Below are 16280 nucleotides of genomic sequence, written 5' to 3' on the forward strand. Positions count from 1 at the left end.
CGAAGTGAGAGAGTAGCACTGACATATATACACTACCAAGTAAACTGGATGGCTAGTGGGAAGCTGCTGCTTAGCACAGGGAGATCAACTCGATGTTTTGTGACGTCCTAGAGGGTTGGGATGGGAAGGGTGGGAGGGAGGCTCAAGAAGGAGGGGATATGCGGATATATGTATACATATAGCTGATTCACTTTGTTGTACAGCAGAAACTAACACAACACTGTAAAGCAATTATACTCCAATAAAGATATTAAAAAAATAATAAAAAAAGTAAAATAAAATAAAATTTGAGGTACAGAAAAATTATCAAAAATTTTTAAAGCTGTGAGAGGAGAACACTGTATTTCCATTATATAGATCACTTTACCCATCATACTAAGATTCCATAAATAAAAACTGAGAATGAATCACTGTTTCTCAGTAAGTATATTCTAAGGGTTCAGTTCCTACACTCAAATCTAATCCTAACAGCAGAGACATCAATACATTTCCTTTTTGATTGTGTATTCACATTCCAATGATCTATAGACTATGTCTCATTGGAATAGAAAGCAAATTTCTGCTTTAAGAACAGTTCAGTGAGATGGAATCCCTTAATGTCAGTCTAAAGCTAGTCATACATGCAAATGTATCCCCTCTCATGAGAGTGTAAGCTCCTATCTCACACTGCCAGCACAGTGGTAAACAGGGGAAATAGTCTCTAAGTATCCATGAATTTTATACTCACCCAGAGCTTAGTCAATTTCACTATATTAACTAACTGCAAACTGCAACAACTCCTCAGAGGAGGTTTGGAGGAAGAATCTACACTCACTCCTCACTAGGTTCACTGGTTCACCGGTGGCCTGTGCCGCAGCCACTCACTGCTCCCTGATTGCCCTGAGGGCGCGCGCCCTTACCTTCAGAGGAGGCTGGCCACTCTGCTTCACAGCATGATTGAGGTCTTCATGAACTCGGTCCAAAAGCCACAGCAGAAACTCCTGGGCGTCATGCTGGGAATTTCCCCGATACTGCAGTGCATTCTTTGACACAATACTCTACACAGGTAAATAAATCAGCATGAATAGTTGTGAGTTCCTGGCTTTAAAGATAAACTATTCATAATCCCAAAGAGGAACGCAAGATCTCAAGGGTGTTAGAGAGTACTTCCTGGAAAGACAGCAAATATGAAAACAGATGCTCAATGTAAAAACCTCACCCATGTACCAAAAACTTTTAAATGCACCTACCCAACAATCCTACTTTTAGGAATATATGTAAAGGAAACCATCAAAACAGCATGCCAAGACTTCTAAGATATTCATTCACTAACAGCAAAAAACTGGTAATAACTCGAACATCTTAAAAATGAGAATTGTTATAAATATCAAATCATTATGTTGTTAACCTGAAACTAATGTTATATGTCAATTATACCTCAACTTTTTAAAAAGTAAAAGAAAAAAAATGAGAATTGGTTAAATAAGTATCATAGTATTAGATTATAAACCAAAGTATAAAATAACCAAGTCTATGTAAGGTAAATGACTGAGTGAATAAATAAGTGGGAAGAGACAAATCTTCCTTAAAGAAGAATTCTGAATAATTTATGTCAATAATCCCCCCTCCAGGAGTTGGACCTTAACCCCCCCACCCTGCCCCACAACCTTGAATATGGACTGTGGCAGTGACTTGCTTCCAAACTAGAGTATGCAAAGCGGGGTGGCCACGAAAGGCTGTAGGTGAACTGGTTAATTAACATCAAGATTATGGGCTCTGGAGCATATAGCCTGAATTCTCTCTGTCCTACCACTATTTGTGAGGCCTGGCCTACTCTGCTCCAAAGTAAAAAGGATATAATGATTTAGTGTGATGGTTAAGTGAGAATGCATATAAAACATTTCACATGTAAATGATATATAATAAGCACACAAATTTTAGCTATGAGTATTGGATTTGGAAGTAGGGAGAAAGGAGGGGAGATAACTGCACAAAGAGAGAGCAGTTAGGAGACAAATGAAACGATCAGGCAAGAAACGATAAGGGTCTAAACTAAGTCTGTGAGAGCAAATTTGAGAGAGATTTCAAAATTGGGCAGTAGAATCAATAGGATTTGTGACTTAATGAATGTGGAAAGTGAGGACAGAGGCATTAATGTCATTCAGGTGTCTTATCTGGATGATGGGCCACTGGTGGTTCCCTTCATCAAGACAAAATAAAAAAGGAAGAAGTCTGGAAAAGAGGATGATGAGCTCCCATTAGAATCCACTATATCTGAAGTTCTGTGGAACCTCCAAACGGAAGTACCTGGCAAACAACTAAAAAAAACAGATCTGGCACTCAGTGGAAGAGTCTGCGCTCAGGACAAAGATTTAGGGGTCAACAGATGGGTGGTACTTGAAATCATGAGTACGGCTAAGACTGCCCAGACAAGATCATGAGAGATCAAGCCAGAGGACAGAATCCAGAGGACTTCTATATTTAGGGGGTCCTAAAAGAAGCCTAAGAAAAGGCCATCAAAGATGTGGCAAGAAAATCAAGAGAATGGAGTCCCAAGAGTCAAGAGAAGAGAGCTACGAAGGAGAGAGTGATCAATAGTATTAAAAGTTGAAGAATGACAAAGTAAGCCAAAGAACCAATAACTGTCCATTGTATTTTCCAATTAATGATAACAGATGAAAAGAAGGGATACATTTTTAATTATGAAGAAGAACCATCACAACATGATGATCAATTAGATGTGAATAACAAAAAGATGATCTACAAAATTTGAATTTAAGAAGGAAAAAATCAAAGCAACGCAAATGAGAATACACAAGTGTCATTGGCAAAACTCACTAACTGAACGAAGTGAACAAGGGAGAGAAAGGACCCTGATAACAAACAAGATTTCAAGTGACTTGAAGGATACCACTTGGGTGCCACCTCAGAAACAGGTACACAAAAGGCAGAGTGGGTGTGGGCAAAAGTCTTCACTACACTACAAAACTTACCCCAGAGGTCAGACGCCACCCACATCACCAAATCTAATTTCTTCTTTCTCAGTCTTCACCTTTCTCATTCTCCCTGTAGCACTTTATATACTTGACATCTTACTCCATCTTGAAATGGTTTGGCTTGCGGCCATGATTATGTTCTCATTTAGGAGAATCAAAACTAAAGCCATTGGCATGAAGAGCGGAAGAAAGTGAGCTACAGAAGAAAGAGACCTCCTGGCAAAGAAAAATGGATCAGTAAAAAAAACATCATCAGCACTAGCAGGTAAACCTCTGGCTGATTCAGGATGGAAGAGAAAGAGATGACTGGTGACACTATATTGAGTGATATGAAGAAGAAATCGGGGATGACACCAAGGTTTTTAGTTTCAGACTTTGGTGCATAATGAAATCAGGAACTGAGGAAGAGACTGGGGACTGCAGAGCTTTGAACATGTTGAGTTTGAGGTACCTACAGGATCTCAAGTGAGGTTAGGTCTGGTGCTCAGGAAAGAGATCTGAGCTGGGAAGTTAAATCAGAGCACATACACCTATCATATGAGCATAGAGGAAATAGGGAACATTTAATGAGAAAAGGAGGCAGCTAGGGCAGAATCTTATAGAAGGGACAAGTCACAGAAAAGAAGCCCAAGAAGAAGATAAGAGGTAGCAGCCAGAAGAGAGTGGCATCACACAAGCTGACGGAGAAGAAACCTCCAAGGAGATGGATACAAGGATGTAAACCACCACAGAAAAGTCAAGTAAGACAAGCACAGAGATGGGTCCTTTGGAATTGCAAATTAAGAGATTGATTGCCTGTGCAATTTCAGTGACACTGATCAAAGAGGCTAAAGGAGAAGAAAAGGTAAGGAAATTGAATGGTTACAATTAGACCACTCTTCATATACAGGAAGCTTGGTTATAAAAGGCAGGAAGAAAAGATGCTGTAACTCTCTGGAGGGGGCACCTACAGGACAGAGGGATTTAAGTGCTGAGGGCAGAAGCTAACAGAAAGGAGATATTTGAAGAAAGAGGATTCTTCAGTAAGGGGAGAAGGAAGGATTCAGAAAAGAGGTAGAGGAACTATCTTAAACAGGAGGTAAGAGAGACAGAAGAGAAGGAGGTAAGGATAATTATGGATTGAGAGAAGTTATAGACAGGAAGGCAGGGAACCTTTGTTTGTTTTGCGGAGGAAGCAGAGGCCAATTGCCAAGAGGAAGTTTTAGGTACAGCAAGGGTAAAGACAAATCTCATGGCATATAGTTGGGGCACACAAAATGCTAGAAGCATAACAAGCTTCTGTTCAGGACCCTCTCCCTTATTTACTCCCAAAGGGGAGGGAGAGGTAGTTCTCAGTATATGTATCCTAAGAAACAAATTAGCTGAAATCAAATGCTTCTTTTCGTGTCAAAGCAGATATTTTATGCACGGTGGCCACCAAATTCAGGGTGGAGACAACATTCAGTTCTTTATCAGGATTGCATTAAATCTGATTTATGCTTCCTGCCACTATCACTTCAACTCATCCAGCATTTATCCTCCAATCACTCTGTAAAAGGTGCTGTGCTGAAGCTGCTCAACAAGATTCTTGCTGGGCACGACTAAACAAGCAACAGGACTTCCACAACCCTCTGTAACTAGGGCCAAAACTGCTCTGGGTCAACCCCGCCCTAAATCACTATATCTCAAACTAAATGAAATTTTAAAGGAAACCTCACTGAACATACACAACACAAAGGCTCCTTTTTCCCTTCACAATGGTGACTTCTTCCCACTGCAGAGACCCAAAGGACTATTTATTTTACTTCTTCCCCAGACAAACCGTAACACAGAATAACCTAGTAACCATCCTTTAGCGTGTGTTACAGAAGGAAGAAACACAGTAGGAGTCAAGAAACCTGGGCTCAAGCATGGCTCTGCCACACACGGATGGTTATCTTAGGTAACTCACCAAACCTGACTCCTGGTCATACAATGAAGCAGTTGAGCTGGACCACCACAGAGACCCTGGCATCCCATATCTTCACCCAAGCTCTGCCCCTAGAGTCCCAGCAAGTGATTTGGTTTTTCTTTTGGGCCACATCTGACACTGCTTTGGTTTGTCTTTTATGATTTTTTCTTCCTAATAAATCTTGGCTTATTTGATGTCCTAAAATTAATACTTCTGTATTTTTGCAGTTTTTTAAAAAAGTTGATTATCACTAGAATATGTCATCTGTAAATATAAGCATTGCTACAATCTGAGAAATCATTTAAAATTAAATTTGTCACTTCTATGAAAAATAGAGAAGAACCTTCTTAAAATTAACCTTACACATCTGTGTCTATTTTATAGAATTTGGGTATGATTCTGGTTTGTAAAAACATTAAACTGAATCTGTTGCTTTAAATCCTTTACATCCTATTACAAATAAATGTAACCATCTTTCTAATTTTCCATTCAGGATGATCCCTAACATCTAGTTACTATAAAGAAAAAATCAAACACATTTGTAGGGCCTTCAAGCCTCATAAAATTTCTTTTTACCCTTCAAATAAAACCTTAAGGACTAGAACAACAGAGAACTTTTTTTTTCCCCTTAAAGGGGAAAAAAAATGAGTTGGAAGCATGGTCCAGAAAAGGAAAAGAATGAAGTCTATCCAACTGGAGCTATAAAACTAGACATGAGGTTCTTTCTTTCCACAGAGCCCCAGTACAGAAGCAGCAGAATCCTGGGCTCCAGCAAAAAGACAGTAACTGGTTCAAGACATCCTTTACCTGACTCCAAGAAGATGACAAAGTAATGGCTATTGGTGATTTCCTTCCATGGGGAATGGACATGGCAGTATCGGTCTGACATCACTGATCAGGAGTTGGCTTACTCTTTTGGGGAAAGGGTGGCTTGCCAAAACGCATCAAACCAAATCATCACTCACTTTCCTTGATTCTATGCCAGAAGGAATGTAGAATTTATTTTCAGTGATTCTGGGAAAGAACAGAAGGACTTGGGAGGACAATATATTTACATCTTAAGAGAAAGATGAAGTGTAAAAAAAAAAAAAAAACAGCTGGGTTCATAGATGGTATCTAAAAGTGAAACTTGGTTCCTGGACTGTGCTGGAAAGAACAGAATGATAAGCACTTGTCTTGAGAAAAGCTTCATCTCTTGTATTTGACTTTCTGGACACCTAAGTTGATGAAGAATAATTAAGTAAAAACATAGTGGATGAAATTGGTACAAATGGATGAATACTGTAAAACCAGATATGACCCATAAAAAACAGTGATAAAGTGTCCATACAACAGAATTCCATGCCAGGGTACAGAATACAGCCACACTCAACGGGGCTCTCTGTGACTTTCATTCAGCCTTTCCTCCTTTTATTGTCACCTCTGGTGGGGAGGTCTGTTCACATAACAGTACACATGAGGCAGAGAGGCCCTCAGTACTAGCCAGCCGTGGCAACTATGGGCCCTTGAAAGAGACAGTAAGGCCTCCAGACTTTCACACACTTTCCCTATGCCTAGAATGCCCTCCACTCCCATCTCCCAAATGCACTGCCCCCGCCTCCTTCCTCAGCAAGATGGAGCTGGGACCCTGGTGGGAGAGGAGAAAGACAGAAAAGGAAGGAAGCAATGGGAAAGAAGTTTCCTTCCAGGATGGAAACACAACTCGGGAAGAAGAGTAGAGAACACCACACACAACCTGTTCATGTGTTCATGTCTGGCCACAGGGAAAAGTGAGTTATTCTGATACAGAGCTCCTTGATCCTTCCAGACAGAGAACTGAACAAAGGTTACCTCAAGTACAGGTGTCCCTTATATCCAAGTTCTCAAGATCCAAACTCAGGAACTAAAACAGATTTGGACAACAACAGATATTTGCAGTTATAAGATTAGTTTTCAGTATTAAACAAATTCATATATACCACAAAGACTTAGTGGCAGGGACTCACCGCTGAAATAAAAAATAGGAAAGGGTATATTCTTTTATAAAAGAAAAAACTGTAAAAAAAGGATTGAAAAATGGCTACTGCATTTCAAGAAATTATAGCTAAGGGTGGAAGTATGGTCAAGAGCGTTAGAGCCAGAATAAAAGGAAGAAATATAAAAAGAAATACACAAGTGGTTCAGCCAGATGAACAATGAGCAAAGATTTCTCAACAGATCATAAAGTTGTATCAGTGGAAAACATAGCAGCAAGAGAAGACCTTTAAGTATTTAAACAGTGGTTGGAAGTTTCTGCTAGAAATGCAATAGAAACAGAAAGACTCGATTCTGAATACCTTGGCTTAAGTCTACCCTTTACTTAAGGTGTAGTTTTTCTGAGCCTCGGCTATCTTTTCTGCAAAATGGGGATGATAATACTTTTCTAAATTTATCATAGTGAGGCTTTAATGAGATCACAAAAGCATTTTAAACTCTCAACACCTGCCATTATGTAAGTTTCAAAAGTCAAGTAAAAAGCAAGGAATTATCCTATGGTATAGTATAATCCTGGAAAACACCAAAGAAAAAGAGAAGAAAGTATCTAAAGCATTGGCTCTTGACCCTTGGCTGCACATTAGAATCACCTGGGGAAATTTTTTTTTTAAATAAAAACCATGCACAGCAGCAGCCCAGAGATGCTGATTTAATTAGGTCTATGGTGGGACCTGATCATCACTAGTTTTTTGTCAAATGTGATTTTCTTTTTTCACAATTCTATTTCTAATGTGAAGCTGCGACTGAGAAAGAGCATGCTACATCGGAAAAACTCTGAAGTTTCAGTTCCAAAAGCATTAAAACTTATGGGAGGCTCTTCTGTCATAACTGTATTATATCAGTTATTACATTTTATTCAAATCACCAGAATATATAATCTTATATCTGTCTCCACCACTAGACAGTGATCAGGAATGTCTTATTCAATGTTATTTCCCCCAAGCCTAGTGAATAAAATACTTGACACAAAGAATAACAATAAGTTAATATTTGAGTGCCTGTAATGTATCAGGCTTTATACTAATTGTTTATAGGTGTCATTTCCTATAAAATGAATCCCCAGAAATTCCCTAGGCTGTTAAGTATTAACATCACTATTTACAGATAAAAAACCTTGGGCTCAGTAAAGTGAAGTAACTTGTCCATAGTTACCTCTATTCTTCAACCTCATCTGATTAAAACGGCCTTAAAATATTTTTGCCCATAATCATTTTGTTCAATAGATGATTTTTTCCCTTCTACAACTCAGGATCACGTAGGGCTTGAGGTTCTTCATTCTGAACGCCATTCTCAATGCAGACACAAAACATGTGTTGGAGACTGAACTACAGCTGCACCAAGCCTGAGGCTTCTGGGAGTTCATTTGCTTTTAAATAAATCCTTGTTAATCAGTGTTTGTTTTGTTATAATTTTCATTTTTTTCCTATGACTGAAACATGGCCCAGAAACAAAAATGCAGTTTATCTAAGTGAAATGTTATTATTCGAGAAATAAGGAGGAATTCGGACTATGTCAGAAAATCAAGGTGCAGCACGTGAAGAACTATACCCTGCCTGAGTGTCCCAGGATGCTAGAGAAAGGAAACCAGAGAGAGTCGACCACCATCCCTCGGAGAGCTGCATCTGTCTCTCATCAACAAATGTAAAGGGGAGTGTTCACCTTATAATGCTCAAGCTGTTCTGCTGGTGGAGATGATTCTGATGCCATCCATCCCTCCCAGAACACTCTAACTGGCCAAGCCTAGCCAACTCCAAAGTCAGCTTGGGTCACCAAAATATGTTTATGTATACAATCAAGTAACTCAAGAGTGTCTTCTGTTTAGTCTCCTTGACATCTTCCTACACAATCTAAGATTCTTCCCAACTACAGTAAAATAGTGCTTTTTAAAAGCTTTTTTTTTTTTTAAGACGGGGAATTTTGGCTAACTACCAACACAATCAAAAAAGCAAACACCCAGCCCTGATGTGACTAAAAGGTCATCATACGGGAAGTGTAATAATCTTCAGCAGTTAAAACTCAAAACAGAAAAACCGGAAAAGCCATCTAAATATCTAAGAAATTATTATATATTCCTACCATGGAACATTACAAATGTTTGAGAGTTTTAGAAAATTCAAAGAAATAAATACGTAATAAAATAAAGTGGAAAGAAGATACAAAACTACGTATGAACTTGATTTCAAACTTTTAAAAAACATTTTTAAAGACCTTTTTGTTTTTTATCCTTGTAAATATACACCAAAACATTAACAGTCATTATCTTAAACTGGCATATTTTGGGTGAGTTTTCTTTTTCTTCTTTACACATTTCAGTATTTTCCATGTTTTCTAAAATGAATTTGTTGATAATGATAACCAAGTGGTACGTAAGGGTGATCTTATGATAGCATACCCTAGTATTTCTGACCAAGGAACCCAAATCTTATGCAAAGAAAACAGGGCTGACAAAAAAACAAACAAAAACAGACCTTATTTCTAGCTGAAGTTTTGGCCTCAAATCCCTGAGAGTCAGGATGCACTATGCTAAGAATTTTTTTCTCTGCTAGACAGACCTAGGGAGCCTTAAATCAAAGTTTTCTGCCTATATTAATCCTAAACCTGAAGCCCAAATCAACCTTTGGATCTTACCACTGGGGGAAAAAGCAGCCAGCATCAAAGAAAAATTAGGGAAAGAGAAAGAAAAAAAGAATTTATGCCTATAGCCACCCATCAGGGGCCTTTTTAGGCCTCCCTGTCTTGCCAGGTGGGAGGTGAAAGCTTAAACCTAGTAAGAGAAAAAAAGAATAGCAGGATCAGCTTCTTGATCAAGTGGAGGGAAGAAGAGGGGGAACGTGGGCTTGGCTTATGAACTCAGCACATGGCCCTGCTCACCAGCACAGGGGCCAATGATGTTCTTGGCTGAGTGTCACTCCTCTTTGGGGTGGAAGTAAAGGGACCTACACGTCATCGGAGGTGAAATAGGGTGGGAAAGACAAGGAGTGGGGTAGGCGTGAAGCCTTGAACTACTCCAAGGCCAAACGTGCGTTTACTTCTTCTATAATCAGTGTGTGTACGTTCATTGGCAAAGTATACATCCTCTTGATTTTGAATATATTGGAATTTGATGATAAACAGATCTAAACTGTTTTTGACCAAATAGACAATTTTATAAAGGGATTCAAAGTATTCTGGAAATTATCTTGCTTTGAATCAATATTCTGTTATTGCATTTTGATAACTAAAGCATCAATTAGTAGTAATCAAGAGATGTTATTCATAAGCAGATAGAGATCCAGCAGGTTTCTCTATAAATTATGCATTCATATTGCCATAAACCCAGAGCACTCCAAATAAATTTCAACTGGCTAAAGAAGCATTCAAGTCATGGGCCTGCTATATCACTCTTCTCCATACCTAGCACTGTGCATGCTTGATAGTTAAGCCAAGCTGACTAGTAAACTGCACACAGGTGTAGTCTCCAAATCAGTCCTGGCCTCCACCAGTTCTTCCAACCCTCACCACAAGAATCAGGCAGCAGGGACTTCCCCGGTGGCGCAGTGGTTAGGAATCCGCCTATCAACACAGGGGACATGGGTTTGAGCCCTGGCCTGAGAAAATCCCACATGCCACAGAGCAACTAAGCCCATGGGCCACAACTACTGAGCCTGCACTCTAGAGCCCGCAAGCCACAACTACTGAGCCCGCGTGCCACAACTACTGAAGCCTGCGCGCCCAGAGCCTGTGCTCCACAAGAAAAGCCACCGCTATGAGAAGCCTGCACACCACAACAAAGAGAGTAGCCCCCATTCACCGCAACTAGAGAAAGCCTGTGCCCAGCAACGAAGACCCAATGCAGCCAAAAAAAATTAATTAATTTTTTTTAATTGAAAAAAAAAAGAATCAGGTAGCAGACAACTAGCACAGGTGCAAGCCTCCAGCTTATCCTGGCTCCAGGCTTTTCCTAGCAAAGTGCAACTTAGAACCTTCCCAGTCTAGACCTGGTCTGACTGCCCCAATCTCGGCCAATGTTGGTTGGTACAGGTCTTGTTCATCTGCCTGTAGAATGTGAAAGCTAACTGGAAGGGTGTGTGTGAAAACACAGAGAGCAAACAAGAGAAATCTGTGAAATCAAAACAGGGTAATTCCCTAAATTATCGAAATGTTACTCTCATATAGATATCCTCCCACTTTAAAGAACAAATGGAGCTGTCCTACCTCACTATCAACAAAAAAATGCAAATTAAAACAATAAAATGCTCTTTTCCATTTATCAACTTAAGGGTTTCTTTTTTGCAACAGTGGGGTATGATAGACATTCTTACACTGCTAATGGCACAACCCTTCTGTAAAATAAAGTAACAATATGATTTAAGAACCTTCAAAATAGATGAACAATGACCAAGGAATTTCACTTCTAAATATCCAAAAGAAATAGTCAAAATGAAAGATTTATGTAAAAAATATGCTCACTGCAACCAGAAACCATCCAAAAAAAGGTTACAGTACCTTCATACAGTGATCTAAAGAGTTTTTGTGAAAAAAATGACTAATACAATATGAAAAGACAATCACATAATGCAAAACTATATACACAGTTTGATCCCAATTATGTTAAAGCATACACAAAAGGAAAAAGAAATAGTATGCCAAACAACTTCTCTACATTTTCAATTTCCTCTTTCAACTTTTACATATTTTCCAAGTTTTCTACAATATTTTAGATATTACTCTTATCAAAATAGATGTTACTCATAATGAATTTTGACAAAAGAAACCAGACACAAAAGATTCCTTACTGCAAATAAAAAACACAATGAGATGCCACTCCACACCCACTAAGATGGCTATAACAGAAGACAGACAATAACAACTGTTGACAAGGATGTAGAGAAACTGGAACCCTCACACATGGCTGGTGGAAAAGTAAAATGGTGCAGCCGCTGTGGAAAACTGTTGGGCAGTTGCTCAAAGTTAAACATGGAGTCACCATATGACCCTGCAATTTTACTCCTAGGTATACACCCAAGAGAAATAAAAACATATTTCCACACAAAAATTTGTAGATGAATGTTTATAGCAGCATTACTCATAATAGGCAAAAAGCAGAGACAATCTAAATGTCAATCAACAAATGAATGGATAAACAAAATATGGTATATTCACATAATGGAATATTTTTCAGCCAGAAAAGGGAATGATACATGGTATGACATGATGAACCTTGAAAAACATCATGCTAAGTGAAAGAAGCCAAACGCAAAAGGCCATGTGTTGTATGATTCCATTTATATGAAATGTTCAGAATAGGAAAATCTACAGAAACAGGAAGTAAATTAATGGACATCTAGCACTGGGAGGTTGGGGGCAATGAACAATGACTGCTAATGGATATGGGGCTTCTTTGGGGATAATAAAAATGCCTAAAATTGTGATGATGGAGGCACAACTCTGTGAATATACTAAAAACCACTGAATTATACACTTTAAATGGGTGAAGTATATGGTATGTAAATTGTATCTCAATAAAGTTCTCTTTAAAAAGAACATATACTTTTACTTCGCTCATAATAAAATTCAAAACCAAGCAAAACGAATCAATGGTGTTAGAAGCCAGGAAAGTGGTTACCTTTGGGGAGGAGGGAGAGGGTAGGGTTTGGGAGGGGGCAAAAGAGGAAGCTTCTGAAGTGCTAATGACAACCCATTTCTTGATCTGGGTGATATAGTATCACATTAGGATTTACTATTCATTGAGCTGTACACTAATGATGTTATGCATTTTTCTGTATGTAGGCCATACTTTATTTCGAAGTTCTTAAAAATTGAGTTCAAAAAGGAAAACCCTAAAGTTTCTTAATTTAGCCAGATTCTCAGGCCCTAACTCAGCATATTTAGTCCTATTTGAGCCAATTCTATTTATCTGGTTACTTAACTAGAAGCAGATTAGAAACTGCAAAATGCAGGAATGAGGAAGTAGGAGGTATAGGCTCCCAGGATAAAGTAAAACAGGATAAAGCAAGAGAAAACTAAGGAAGGACCTTGAGGGACGATGGTAGGGAGCAAGAAGGAGTATTACAAAAAGCAGAAATAAGAATTCAAACAATATAGCAAGCCAGGACCATTCATTAAGTCCTACATAGTCCCACTAGCCCCAAAGAAACCTCCATATTACAGAAGAAGAGTGCAATAGATCATGCTCATAATAAAGACTCTAAACCATCAAAGAGCGTAAAGTATGCCCAGGATTCCCTCCCTGAGAAAGTGAGTGCGTAAAATATGCTGTATCAAGTCATCTATCAAAAAAAAAAAAAAGTTAAACTTTTAAAGACTTGATATTTAAATAAATAATTATCGAGGATGTAAGTTATATGAAAGACTTATTCCCTCGAAAAGCCAGATGAATGGGTTATTACTGTGTTACTCAAGAAAGATCATACAGGGGCTTCCAAAAGCAGCCATAAATAAATAAACAAAAATAAATATTAACAAAAAGAAAGATCATACAATGACAACTAAATGGCACAGAATATATCATAGTGAGAGATACCCTCTTGGGGGGACAGATGCCTCAGTGAGTCCTCTAGCACTGTGACACTGGAGATTTAAATACCACCCTTTCAAAAACAGTCTGCAATTCAAGAGGTCAGCACACATGCATCAAAGGTGAGCTCAAAACAATTACAGTCACAAGGCCAGACCCAGAGAAAATTTGGGGTGGAACACATTTATCTCTCTTCAGCACTTAGCTGTGGTGTAGGATCCTCCACATCTTCTTCCTACCAAGGTCCCTTTCCTATGTTCTAGGCTTGCTTTCACAGGCTGGGTTGGTGGGTTTTTCCTGCTAAAGTGTTTCCATTACTTAGGTATAAAGGAACCAGTGGTTATTCAACACCACAGTCTGTGAGGCTGACATTACCACATGGCAATGAAAAGGAAAATAAGGAAATGAGGCTCAGTGACCACCCCAAGATCTCAGCCATACCAGGATTCTAACTAAATTCAGAATTCATGGGTTCACAGATTTTCAAGAGGAAAGGAGCAGACCGGCACCCTGGCTGCCCGCATCCTCCTCCCAGCACTATCCTCTGATGCTGACAGCCTGAAGTCTGAGAGAGAACTGGGTACCACCAGGAAGTGGGTGGGGCAGTCACTACAGCCTAACCAGCTGCCTGATGTCACAAGAGAGCCTCAAAGGGTAACGAACAACAGGTCTCCAACCTAGCTAACCCTTCCTCCTGCTGGATATAAGATAAAAAGCTGCCAATGCTCCTCTTTCTCTCCTGCCTGCAGGGAAATGAGGCTACCCTCCTTCCTTCCTTCCTGTCACTATTAAAATCCTGAAATCATTAACTAGTAGCTATTTCCCATGAGCTACTGCTTTTAAAGGAGTTTGTCTTTTCTTTAGCTATCCTACTTTATTATAACTTCAGTGGAATAAAGACTCTAAAATGAGGGAGATTTACCAAGCTGTCACTGCACTGTCAAAAAGGGACTCTTATTTTAGGGTAACATTAAAGAATGTTCCAAGTTAATGTATCTTTGTAATTGCTGGGACCACCTCTGGTCAGGAAAAAGGTTCTTTCTACTATGCGTTCTTCTCCAGCTATAGAGAGCTATGGACCTCAAAGAAAAGGTTGAATTTCCTTTCCTACAGTTTAAAAACAGCCTTTCTCTGCTCCCATCGTTGCTCAAAGTAAAGCAGTTACAAAAGTGAGGTCCTGCTCATTCATTCACTCATGAACAAGCACACAAAGGACAGGACCAGATACTATGGGGAATAATGAGAATCAGAGAATTAAAGGTCTGTAGAAATGCCTCTGTTTCTTCATCTGTAAAACAGAAATAATAATATGTATATCTACCTTACAATGTTATAAGGAATACATAAAGTAATCCACTGTGCAGGGCATATGGTAAGCACTCATATATTATCTATAAGAAAAAAGCAAGAAGAAAATCATGTACGTATGGTGTGCTACTATTTATCTGAATAAGAGGAAGATTATGAATACACGTATTTGCTTCTATTAAAACAATGAAAGAATAAATCATAAAATTTAACGAGAAAGGTAATAGCATATAGGAATCAGAGACAGTAACTAGACTTCTTTGAACAGATCTTGTTTTGTAGATTTGACTTCAGGCAAATGAATTTTATTTTTTACATAATTATGCAACAAAACTAAATTTTAAAAAACGACTCTTCAAAACCAAAAGCAAAAAGAAACAAATCAATTTAACTGTATACCACATTGGTTTGACATCACAGACTACTAGCAGTATTGTGTCAAAAGGACTTGGTAGCTGACTTGTCCCAATGGCCAAAAGAGGGACAAGTTGGGCATAATAAGGTTAATAACTGTAATTGACTGAAACACATCAAATATGCATTTAAATCCATGAATTCATACAGTTACAACAAAAAAAATTCACTAACTACATTTGGAAATCAAGTAATTATTTTGAAATCCAGAAAATAAAGGGAAAAAAACACCACGTATTTATTTTGCCTTTCTTCTCCAAATTTACTTTGGGATAACCAAACAACTGACAAGGGCGAGAGTCTCTACAGAAGTTCTCCAACTAATAAGTGAAAAGGAATGTTAAAATTAAAACATCACCATTTTTCAACCCTTATTGAACTAATGGATCAAGGACTAACCATTGACGACTGCTAACACTGCAAGAGACACGACCAGACATGACAGGCTTCCTGATGGAAGTTTATAACACTTCCCACAAACTAGTTTTACCAAAAAAAAAAAAAAAAAAAGAAGAAAAGGGCTTAAAAAAAAAAACCCTCAAACCTGAATCTCATTAAGCCTCTAGATCTAACTACCATTTTACGGGAAAAGCAAAGACAGCAAAACATTTTCATTGAAACTATGGGAATAAACAGCCAAAATCAGACCATGGGAAGCTGCACAGCAGTGCTCTTCAAAGTATGAGGCACAGATGGGTGCCTGTCTGTGAACTTTTTTCACCAGTCCACGATGAGGTAAGTACAGAAATCAGAGTAAGCATCAGAAACATTTAGAGCAAATTAACAGTAATTGTGTGTCTACTGAATCTAACCATTTTTTTTAATGGGGCTGGTTTTATGCATGCCATTTTTATTTTATTTTTCCGGATAAGTTTAAATGCCAAGCTAAGAAATTTATACCACATTTTGTATATAAAAGAAGAAGTAAAGGCAATTTTTGAGAAGAGAAATAATGTAGTTACAGATAAGCTTTAAGATTACTCTGGCAGCAAGAAAAACTGCCAATAGGACAGAGTTTAGAAATGGGGAAGGGTACTCGGGTGGCCACAGACCTGGAACGAGCACCTTCCTCATCACCACCTTCCATTTCTGGAATACTTACCATGTGCAAGTTTCTGTACTA

At 38.6% G+C, this 16280-nt stretch overlaps 1 protein-coding gene across 3 annotated transcripts in view; it reads right to left on the reverse strand.

The window, feature by feature from the left end:
• Positions 1-16280, reverse strand: part of USP31 (ubiquitin specific peptidase 31) — a 98482-nt gene that overhangs the window by 51674 nt on the left and 30528 nt on the right. For 2 of the 3 annotated variants that reach the window (XM_082362384.1, XM_082362383.1), the window contains exon 2: positions 900-1037. The exons of the other annotated variant lie outside the window; for it this stretch is intronic. In XM_082362384.1, coding sequence (XP_082218510.1) covers positions 900-1037 — 138 coding nt within the window. The remainder of the gene's footprint in view (positions 1-899; positions 1038-16280) is intronic. 3 annotated transcript variants of the gene reach the window in all.

The sequence above is a fragment of the Balaenoptera borealis genome (assembly GCF_965194805.1).
Source record: "Balaenoptera borealis genome assembly, chromosome: 16".
NCBI lineage: Eukaryota > Metazoa > Chordata > Mammalia > Artiodactyla > Balaenopteridae > Balaenoptera > Balaenoptera borealis.